Source organism: Sesamum indicum, linkage group LG1, assembly GCF_026168435.1.
Source record: "Sesamum indicum cultivar Baizhima isolate 11 linkage group LG1, ASM2616843v1, whole genome shotgun sequence".
Classification (NCBI taxonomy): domain Eukaryota; kingdom Viridiplantae; phylum Streptophyta; class Magnoliopsida; order Lamiales; family Pedaliaceae; genus Sesamum; species Sesamum indicum.
The window spans coordinates 4494245-4506380 of NC_142657.1; the positions used below are offsets into that span (position 1 = coordinate 4494245).

The 12136-nt window shown below is 33.2% G+C and overlaps 1 protein-coding gene across 2 annotated transcripts; it reads left to right on the top strand.

Moving 5' to 3' along the window:
- The first annotated feature begins 6949 nt into the window (after window positions 1-6949).
- LOC105156707 (7-ethoxycoumarin O-deethylase) lies at window positions 6950-9693 on the top strand. Of its 2 annotated transcripts, XM_088884927.1 has the most exons (3): window positions 6950-7139; window positions 7242-7888; window positions 8949-9693. In XM_088884927.1, the coding sequence occupies exons 1-3, from the start codon at window positions 6998-7000 to the stop codon at window positions 9555-9557; spliced, it is 1398 nt and encodes a 465-aa protein (XP_088741053.1). In that variant the 5' UTR covers window positions 6950-6997; the 3' UTR covers window positions 9558-9693. The 2 variants fall into 2 exon arrangements, with proteins under 2 accessions (XP_088741053.1, XP_011071231.1); XM_011072929.2 differs by having other exon boundaries at window positions 6950-7888.
- Window positions 9694-12136: the final 2443 nt, after the last annotated feature.

Genomic DNA, 12136 nt, shown 5'->3' on the forward strand with positions numbered 1-12136 from the left:
AGGAATTGCCAATGGGCATTGGAAGAGGGAGTTTTGTGAACTCCCCTTCAACCAACTATGGCATTTGTTGAACAAACATGATTACTGTTCTTATTCCCAAGTATTGGACACTTGCTCTCGAAACGTGTTTCTGCAAATGCTTTGTAGAAATGAAGTAATACAACGCTAAGTCAAGTAGTTTTAAAGCAAAGAAATGGCTGGTGCATTACTGCAAAGGCAACAAGACTAAGTAAACTTAGCTGTTAGTATTCATGTTGAAATAGTATGCAGTTATGTAACCCAGCGTGATCAAGTCGCTAGTCAATTGTTGGACAAATTAGACTATAAGCTTGATCAATAAAAAATTCTCTTGAGTCTGCTGAGTTATTAAATTGTCATACTACATAATTGAATTATGGATGCACAAAATAAATGACCAAACGAATGGTCAAGAATATAACTTACAGAGACTAGCATGCATGAGCTAGGGCCAGATCCCTCTAGTTCGGATGAGTAGGTTGACAGATTAAAAAAGTCTAGTAATAGATGATTTGAGTTTACTAACTTATAAATCCTTTCTGAGAAGGAAAAGAGCAATGAAAGCACTTTGTGGGACAAAAAAAATTATCTATTGAATTGGATCCAAAATAATTATCTGTAAGTTACTAAATACGCAAATACCAGTAATCACAAGTTTAAGGACTTCTGGGAAGTTTGGAAAAATTTGACTTGAGGTGGAGAACCAAATTGATTATGGGGATAAACCCTTCGATGAGATTGAGGTGGTGCGTATTTAGTGGGAGTTCTTGAAAAGTTCAAAAGATGAGAAAGGAATTCTCATTCAGTGAAATTATTCTGAAAGAGACGATATTAAACTGTCTCTGATAAGAAAGAAATTGAACCTTGATTGGACATGGCTCGATCGGTGCTTCACTGAATTAGTTGGGTCGTTTGGATGTGGATTATCGAAAAATCATTCAATTGTAAAACATGACGTTTTCTTAAGTTGCAATCTAGACATTATATTTGATATGAATTGGCAAACCTGTGTCCTACAAAAGTTTTGAGTATGAGGAATGATTGTGCAAACGTGAAAGGACTAATGGAAGAAAAATTAGGCTCAGAGTCTAAGTTATACAGGTTCGTTATGGAATAATGCAAACAACCTGTGTCCTACAAAAGTCCTAAGTATGAGAAATGATCCTGCATATGTCAAGTGACGAGTGGGAGGAAAATTAGACTCGGAGACTATTTTATACAAGTTCGTTATGGAACAATGCAAATAACCTATGTCCTACAAAAGTCTTGAGTATGAGGAATGGTCCTGCATATGTCAAAAGACTAGTAGGAAGAAAATTAGACTCAAAGTCTAATTTATACAGGTTCGATATGGAATAATGCAAACATCACTACTAATCAAAACTCTAACTGGCCATAAAACACTGATTACCTGAAGGTACGAGCTGCTGAAACCAAACAAGGAGAAGCGATGTAGGACATCGATCCGGATAAATAGCTTGGAACCATAAAATTTACTACGGAGTTTGAACTAGGTTTGAACGTCCTACATACTTGTTTTGACAAGATCATGAGGTACATGACTTGGTCACGAACAAGGTGGAAGGTAGTGGGAGCTCAGTTGTGTATTAAGTGTTTTGGATATTAAAATGTCTTTGATCATTTGAAATGATAGAAAGATATTGTTGAAGTCTAAAACATGAACGTTGTTCATCAAATTCTCCATAATAGGAATTGGATTCCTAAGGGAAAAGCTGTCCAAGATTCAGTCGTGGTACACTGATGAGGATCTTAGATGTTTGACATCCCCTATATCTTTGCTTTAAGCCGCATGGAATGTTGTTTGATGAACTGAACCCGATGTTGCTTATGCTTTTTGAGCATAACAATAGATATCAAGTGTACACTGATGAGGCAACACACAGTTGTTGAGGGGCTATATTTAATATCGAAATAAGAATTAAAGAAGATCCCTTGACGCACATTAATGGAGAGTTGATTATGAAAGGCTATAGCAATAGTAGATTCCAGGATCATATGAATAATATTTAATCTCAAAACAAGCATACATTCGAGATTTATGATAATGTGGTAATATTGGAACGGTTCAAAGTGGAATACCACAAGGAACTTTATCATGAAAAATTGGATGCATGAAAATTTTAAAATTATATTGAAAAATGGTTAGGACCGAAAAAGAACGCCCAATTGTTAGGTGTGCTACCTTGTATAGCTGCGCTAGTAGTCACCTCAGAGAATGAGAACTGAGTTATAGCACAAGGTAAAAGGCTCGAGATTGCATCACAGGTGCAAGGAAAAATCTTAAACACCATTATATGCTTGAAGTGATGATAGGAAGATGTGACATGCGGTTGGACCTAACATCGACAGAAAAGAAAAGTAGACCCACAAGACCTAGCCGGTATCGCGGATTGCTCATAATTAGTTTAGTCTGAAAACATGAGTAAGCTTTAAGGTCAAGTGAATGCTTAAAATGAACCTAGACAATTTTAATGTATCCATACAAGGTATATATATGTGTATTAGTTATTTGGAATAACTAATGAATGAATGAGTACATATCAAAGCAAGAAAATAATTTCCTCTCCACCAATTCCACCATTCAGCCGCCCCTTCCTCTCATACACACTTGGTGTGTTTTCTCCCTAATTTTCTTCTAGCAAAGAAAATTGAGGGATCTCGATTCTGGTGTGGTTTGGACACAACTTTAGAGAGTATCTACGTTGAAGGCTTGTGTGAACGAATCAAACGAAGAAGGTGTGTAATAAATCAAAGGGGTAATTTTGATTTACAACTTTTGTACCACTCGTTTTCATTCAACCATTAGCCTCGTTTAATTTTATTGTCCTTTATTTTTTAACTACATCGAACTCCGAAAACTCCAAGTGTACAACCCTTGGAACTATGATTTTATTGCGATCTTATTTTAATTTATGTATTTTTATTATCACCGCTTTCTCTTGTGCGTTCCCGGGCCGATCCACTCGCACCTTGCTGTGCCTTTTAATTTTAACCTATAGTATTAATTTAATTTAATTTTTAAACTTTTTAATTATTTTTTAAATGATTTTTGAACAGGAGGATCAGATAGAAGTGTTTGAGAAGTACTACAGAAAGAAGGAGGATGGCCAACGGAATGGCCCGATGGCAGCAGACATCACGGTAAGTATAAAAAATAATCTAATTTTGGAATTAAAAAATATTTTTGTAAAATCTACTCATCTAATTTGTTAGTAGAAGCTATTCCCAAAGATGATGAAGGAACGTCAAAGCCAGCACAAGAATAATCAAGACCCTCCATTGTCATCTTAAGGTTCGGTGGCCTTGAACGAGCAACAGGTGTGATTGTCAGCAGTGGACGGCTACAATAGTGGTCGAGTGCTCGATCTCAGCTCCAGGGCCCACCACACTATTGCTGGACTATCTTGCGCCAACGGGTCTGCTGCTTTATGTCACCATAACCGCCATGCCCCAACCTTGATGATTGGATAGCGAGACTCGAGGAGTGGATATTGCGCGTGGATCGCACCTGGCCTGATCCTCCAGTGCCCCAGCCTCCAACTGCTCCCTTGGAACCCAACAACGACGACGGAGAACCCATGATCAAAGGGGGTGCTGAGTTCGATTAGTTTTTTTTTTTTTTTATAAAATACAATTTTTAAACAATATTTTTATTTTCTTGTTAAATTATATATTTTTTATATAATATTGCACAGTTAACAAAAAATCAATAACTTATTTTAAAATGTTAAGATAGATTAAATACAGTTAAGTATTATAAAAAAAATTATCATTGCTTTTGTGACGACTTTTGGATTAGGTATAACTATCATAAAATCACGCGGCCGTTTCAAAGACCGTGTAAAAGAGAGTTATCAATTTTAAAAATGATTGTCCAAAACGCCGTTACAAAAGCAGTAACAGAGACAGTGACAAAAAAAAAAAAAAAGCATATGCATAAGAAGTTACAAAGGCTGTTACAACCACTATTACAAAATAACTACCTGCCATTACAAATGTATTCCAAATATCGCTCCTATATTGAAGAACAATCAACCTATACGTGTTATGAAGCCCGCTACAATAATAATTAAATCAAATTTGATTACGCCATTCCAAAAACAGGCCCACATACATTTATGCACTTAGACTACCTTTCTAACGCCTAAAAAACCACGGTAGGGTGTCCTGTTACAACGACCATTACAAATTAAAAAAGCTATCACAAATTAATAACTTGGCTGTTACAAATGCCGTTACTATAAAATGATTTTTTTGTAGTGATTTAGGGTGAATGGTTAATATTATAAAATAAAAAATAAAATGATCAACGTATTTCAAGTTTTTCAATTTTATTTTCATTTTATTTTATAGTTATGAATTATACATTGTTATTTATTTATCTTCTTTATAAATATAAATATAAATAATAAGGGTTAATTGTACTTAGATCCCTTCTAAAATTAAAAGATTATATTTTTCCACAAAAAAATTTTAAAATTATACTTACACCCCGTTAAAAAATTCTCCATTACACCCACTAGAAAAAAGAATTAATACTGACTACAATTATAGTGGCTATAGCTAAAAGTCATAGTAAATGACTTCTATTAACTATGGATAAATAAAATAAGCCATGGTCAAAATTTTTATCATGGCAAATATTTTATCCATCCTCGCAAAAATCACAAGCAACAATCGTTCCGTGGCCGTGGTCAACAACTATTTGCTAAGGCTATTTGTTATTAACCATATCAGTTAAATGTTATAGTTCTTCTAGTGATTTGACCCCTTTCATTAGGATTTGAACGAAAAATGTGTTGGTAGCAAAGAAAAATTACACAAATTTTTACTTTCCTTTAATTTAACATTCTCATGTATATTTTTATACTTATAAAGGGATAAATATAGTGTATATATATATGGAGTCGGGTTATTATCATTATATTGTCTTCCTTATATATACAAAATTATTACATAAAAATATTAAATGTGGTCTAAAATTAGAAATTTATGTAACTTATTTTCTAACGTCAGTATTTTTTATCTAAACCCTGACAAAAGGGGTCAGATATAAGCAATAACTTTTCAGAGGAGTGTAACTGTGATTTTAAAACCTCTTTCACGAAGAATATTGTTTCATATTGTCAAAAAAGATCTAATTAATGTAATGAACCTAAGTACTGATTTATATTATAAACTACAAATTATATTAAAATATATATAAATAAATAAATTACTAGTCTATTTAATTGATTGATTCAATAAAATAAATCGTGCATTAATTTATTGACTGACGAGTACTCTATCTATACTATCTATGTTTAGTATTAGTTAAAAGGGTAGAATGTAGATAGGCCCAACGTATGGCTCATTTGCACTTTGTCCTTTAATTTTCTTTTTTATACTTTTTTACCCAACTTTTTTATTTTATTACATTTTTTATTTATTGGGGAATAATAATAGAATTTTCCATCTGCGTGTGTACGTGTAAGGGCGATTTTGAGTTAGGTAAAATTGTAAAGGTTAAATGAAAATAGTCCCTAAACCATCATTTGTACTTTTCCTCCGAACCTTTTAATAAAAATAAAACAAATAAAAAATAGAAAAATAAAGAAAAAATTCAATACATAATTTGCAGATAAATAGCTTCACATTACAAGATAAAATCAAATAGAAAAATTATGAACTTTATGCAATATCAGATGTGTGAAACCCCTAAACCGTACAAGAAAATTGTAAATTTTAATTCACAAATAAAAAACTTCAACACACATAACATCAACAGTACGTGAAACAAACCCATATGAGAAAATAAGAAAAACTCAACGATCCAAATGAAGAGATTGAATTTCAACAACCCAAACGAAAAAAAATCACGAAAGAGTGTAACATGCAACAAAATCAAGTACACTACTATTGTATAAAAAGAAAAAAATTAAACAAAAACAATAAAGGAAAAAAATTGTGTACCTCCATTGGCGCCACCATCAAGGATATGTGTGTATTTCAATCCGTGCCAATATTATATTTATCTTGTAATGTAAAGTAGTTTATCTGCAAATCAAGTATTAAATTTTATGAAAATTTTCTCCTTTTTTTTTTTTTATCTATTTTAAGAACTTTTGTCCATATTTTTTCTATTTTTTTAAATTTTCTTTGTTTTGTAAAAAGGTTGGGAGGTAACGTGAAAATTATCCCATACATTAGAGGGCTACCTAATTCTCCCATAAATGCAAAGAGCAATAAACAATTATGCCTTGAACAAACCATGCAGCATGCATATGCTTCATGTCATATGAAAAATCTTGTTCAAATTATAAACAATTATGTAACAATACTGTGTGGTGTTTATATTTTATTTTTATGTTTTAATTTCTTAAGCATTTTTAGAATTGATTTTATTGATATATGATATAATAAAAGTTTTTGTTTGTAATATTACATACTAATTTTTTATACTTATTTTTCTAAAACAATTTTACTAGCTTTATAGAACTTTTTAAGCATTGCATACTAATTTTATTTCATATCACTCGATAACACCCCGATACACCATGAGTGACAAATGTAATATAATTATACCAATGGATATTATTGTCGATACATAAAAAATTCTTACCCAAATCAATCAGAGTAAATGGATGAAAGACTTGTCATGTTTTTGGTCACTTCCTTAAACTATACACCAATTACACTACAAGTATATTATATTTGTTATATAATTAGTTTAAATTCAACCAAATCTATTCTGAATTAAAATACTCCCGGTACGACAACTTTTAGGTTACGACCAGCTATCATGAAAATAAAGAACGAGGATAGAAAAATAGGCCAACATACATAGAAATTATCTGTCACTTTCACTCTCTTAATGCTTCTATTCAAGTCAACAATGAAAATTCCGTCTGATATATGGCTATATATATAGACTCGAGCAAACATTAAACTTCTGTAACAATTTCGGAAATACATACGGATGGATATCTATGGTTTTCTGCTCTGCTCAGTCCTTCTATCATTTTGTATCCATTACCTTCTTAGCACTGGAACATTCAAGAAGAAGAGGCTTCCTCCAGGCCCGATAGGCCTCCCAATCCTTGGAAGCCTCCTCACAATTGGTAACAGGCCCCCTGAATCCCTAGCCAAGCTAGCCAAAATCTATGGCCCCCTCATGACAGTGAAATTCGGTATGCTAAACGTCGTGGTTGCTTCGTCTGCAGATATGGCCAAAGAAATCCTTCAAAAGAACGATAGGGCTTTCATCGGCCGGCCCACTCCAGAATCATTGGCCGCGGGAAAGTTCCAAGATATGTCATTGGTGTGGTCGTCGGGCTTAAACCCGCACTGGAAAAAAGTTCGGAAAATCTGCAACATCCAGCTTTTCACAAATCAAAGAATGTACTCACTGCAAGAATTGAGGCATCCGGTCATAAAAAAAATGATTGTACGAGTCATTGAAGCCCGGGAAGCCCGAGAACCGCTTGACATCGGGAGGTTAGCGTTTGGTGCCATGTTGAACTTTTTATCAAACACGATGTTTTCAGGCGATTTGTTTGATATGAAATCGGATGGGATAAGAGAACTAAAAGAGCTGATCGGTGAGTTAATGGATCTTATGTTAAAGGCTAACGTTGCAGATTTTTTCCCTTTCTTGAGGCCATTTGACCCGCAAGGGATCACGCGTGGGATCACAGGATTGCTCCATAGAGTGCACAAACTCTTGGATGATATCATTGGGCAAAGGGTTAGGCGCAGGACGAGTGATCAGTCGGACAGGTGCGGGGATTTCTTGGATGTTTTGCTTGATCACACCGAAATGCATGGCCCCGAAGAACTTAACTACCAAAATATCAAGATCTTGTTCCAGGTAAGCTTTTCTCATGTTGGTTGATTGTTGTGTACGTACGTACTTCCTGATACACAAATTCGGAAAATTTTAAATTGTTCGGATTACATTGGTCCAGTCAAATCAATTACAAATGAAGTATATCAAACTCGTTATGTGATTGGTCACTTTTCTTAAGTTGTACACCAATTAAAAGACAAGTATATTGCATCTAACATATCACTGATTCAGGTTTGTTCGAGTTGAATCCCTGGGTAGAATTTCCTTAGAAACACATGAAACAGACCTTGAATGAAGCAAAAAGAAAAATTGCAATTTCAGTCATCTAATACATTTAAGGGCCGCAATTTTGGTTTTGTACAAATTATTTTTCGCAATTTAGTTCCGTAACTTCATAATTTTGAAAATCTTAGTCATTTTTCTGTCAATTTAGCCGAAATATTGCATAAACTGTATATCTTAAACACTTTATATTAGTTTCTAAAGGAGAGAGGGCTTTTCTATTATATTTTAAAAAATATAGAAGTTTTGCCTATAAATATTGCACATGCGATTTTTGGTTATTTTCCCAAAATATTGAGAGGTGTTATGCAATTACCCTTTTCTTCAAATGTTGAAAGCTAGTCTTGATCATTAGTTAACCATTTAAACTAACGGTCAGGATTAACATGGATAAAATTTTAGAAAAATATGGATTCAAAATTGATGAAGTCGGATATTGAGCATCACAATTTGATTTAGTGGGTAAATAAAAAGTGAATTTCTTTCAATTTTAGTTATTTTCACCCAAAATGATGCCTCACGCCTCTTTTCCCATGGCAAGTAAGGGGTTGTTATATTTTTGTCTTTATATTTAGTTTGTTGCCTTTTTTCCTTCCAGGAAATAAAATTCCTCCGTTGTTTAGATAGTCAATTAACGATCAGGAGTAAATTTGAATTTTGAAAAACAAATTGAAGACTAAAATTAATAAGATCGAAATATAGGATATATAGCAAAGTGATTGAATGACTTAACTTAGGATATTTAAAGTGAACTTACACCTTAATTTTACATATTATACATATGTTTAAAAATTGATAGGATTTATTCGTTGCTGGCGCCATGACCACCAGCACCGTCATCGAGTGGGCAATGGCGGAGCTCCTCCACAACCCGGCCATCCTCACCAAGGTAAAACAAGAACTATCCAACAAAATCCCACCACGAGAACTCATCCAAGAACAAGACATTACCCACCTTCCATATCTAGATGCAGTCATAAAGGAAACAATGAGACTGCATCCCACAACACCGCTTCTGTTGCCCCACTACACCGAGGAAGAAGCTGAAATCCAGGGCTACATCATCCCGAAACACACTCAGGTCTTCGTCAATGTATGGTCAATATTAAGGGACCCTGCTTACTGGGATGATCCAACTATATTCAAGCCCGACAGGTTTCTGAACTCTAGCATTGATGTTCAGGGTAAAGATTGCAAGTATATCCCGTTTGGAGCTGGACGACGTATTTGCCCTGGATCCAACCTAGCGATGAGAATGGTGAGCCTGATGGTATCTAATCTAGTGCATGGTTTTGACTGGGAGCTGCCTGGTGGATTGAAGTTTGAGGACATGGACATGACAGACGGGGTTGGAATAGCACCGCATAAACATGAGCCCCTAGTGGTTATTCCTGTAAATGCTCATTAATTCTAGTTGAGGCTTTCTCAATTGGAAAATATAGAAAATACTACAATAAATGTTTTGACCGAGTGTTTGAATTTAAATAATGTTAATACACTGCGTATTGCAATTTCTATTAAAAAAATTATCACATTTTTTATTTTATTTAACATATATATTATGGAATAAATGACCAAAAAGTGAATTGGAACGGCGATTTTGAGAATTATTCAGCAATCTTTATTCAAGTAATATTGTCTTGATAGATATGGTAAGTACCATACTTGGCATATGTGTCTGTTGTGTTTACCAATTACGTTAAGTTGCTTCAACATCACAACAGAGACTCATAGATCATTTTAATAACCTATGTAGTTGGGCTGGGGATTCGATGGCGGCTGTGAGACCAATTTTTGAGTGTTGGTTTGGAATGTTCCAATTCGACTACCTTGGGACTGGGCATCGAGAGTCTATTGAGACTTGCACTGAATATTACATTCATTGGATTAGTGTTGTATTTTATCGGCAACAGATGTTGGCTGTCTAATTAAATTTTGGTGGGTTAATTGACAAGATGGTCAATCGACAGACCGACTTGTAATATGGAAGCTTGAAGGATTTGGTCGGTATGACTAGAATTCTTCGCTCCGATATTACAGGAGTAGTCATCAGAATTGAGGAAACATGAAAGTCATTTACACATGGTGGTTGTATCTTGGATCTGGCGAGAGGTGTTGTGACGTCCGTAGAATTTTTCACGTAACTGGGAGACTAATTGGTAATTATTAGAAATTTAAATTTAATTAGTAAATAAATTATAGATTGAATTTGGGATATAATAAAACTTGAACGGATTAAATTGAAGTTCATTATAATATTTGGAGGCAAATTATATTAATTAAAAAAAATAGAAATGAAGTAATGGGTATTTTGATAAAAGTTTAATTAAATAAATAAAATAATAATATTATATATAATAATGTGTATATATAAACATATATATAATAATATATATATATAAGGAGTGAGGAGAGAGAGGGAGAGAGCTTTGAAAATGAGGCGGTGGGGGCCTCTCTATTTACCCTTCTCCATTTTAAAACTTACACTCACCCACATTTTACATTTTAAACACACACTCATACACACACAGCGACGCACATACATTTCGGAAAACAGAGGTATGGATGTTGGATTTTAATTTTTAATGATTTATATAATTATATATTTAATTACTCTGTTTATTAAATGTTGATTATATTGAGTAAAGTACTATTTAATTGGAGTACTTTATGATTTTGGCTATTGAAATTAATGTCGAATTAAATATCACATTTGCTATAAAAATGATATAGTTGGATAATTAAAATATTTTTATTAAATTTAATTATTCTTATAGCTAATTTATACAATTCCATCGGAATGATTAACCAAATACGTAATTCTATGTATTGTTGTTTAATTAAATTATATAATAGCGATAAATTGATTGAAAAATCATAAAAATATATCGAAAAATTATATTTAAGAAATATTATGTTATTAAAAAGGACAAATGAGATTTCAACGATAATATAATTTGCGGATGTTATTAAAAATGATAGTTATGAATATATAAGGGGTTAGATTAAATGAATTCTTATGAATTAGTTGATAAATTAAATATATATTTGAGAAGCTTAGAAAAAGTAGTTATTTGAAAGAAATGGAACAGGGGTTGGACTTTAATATAAGTGGAATACTAAAATAATGGTAGGAAATGTACGAACATCATATAATATTTTATTTAGAGTTATAATATTATAAATATATTGGTTATACGTATAATATTCTATTATAGGACGTGACGACAAAGTACCGGGTTGAGCAGTCCCTCGTGAAATCAAAGCATTTTGGGATTTAAGGTAAGTATAGCTAATTGGATTTATATATATATATATATATATATCTATATGTGTAGTATTGTATATATTATTTATATTGGTTTCTTAGTTGCAATTGACTGATGTACTCCAATTAGAGTACGTAGGGCCCTTAGCCAATAAACGATAACGTTAGATATTATGTCGTGGATTGATTTGCAGTTGTGAGTATGTAATACTGCTTATGTCTGATGTTGCTATATAACTAATGACTGTTAGTCAATGTGACTGCATATACGTGAATTGTTGCCTGTGTATATATATAAACTAATTGGCTATACTTATTGAGTAGGCAGCTCATTCCTTGCCACGTACTTTTTCAGGAGATAGGTCACACTGATTAGCCACATTGGACTTTGAGCGGTGCTGTCGTCTTTATTAGGTGGGTCAACCGTGACATCTGAAACCAGAGTTTTTGATTGTTGGGTTGTTAGATATTCTGGTCTTTTATCGGGATTTGTGTTTTAAGTTGTGGTATGATTTTCCTTGAGGTTATGTACATGGGGACATCTAGTGAAGGTGAATATAAACTTTCAGAGGTATCTATTACCTTTTGTGGAATATCTAGATTATATTGATAAATTAGAAATTTTTACGGGTTGAAAGAGAATTACTTATAGAATGAGTTCTGATTAAAGAAATGATGAAATAGTAATAATTAGATGTAGCGAGCAGGGGGTGCTACAT

What these genes read in the sequence shown, in the direction of transcription:
- LOC105156707 (XM_011072929.2), top strand. Translation starts at nt 6,998, where the DNA reads ATGGATATCTATGGTTTTCTGCTCTGCTCAGTCCTTCTATCATTTTGT. An exon ending in ATATCAAGATCTTGTTCCAG is followed by an intron (nt 7,889 to 8,948) that starts GTAAGCTTTTCT and finishes AAAAATTGATAG; the next exon opens with GATTTATTCGTTGCTGGCGC.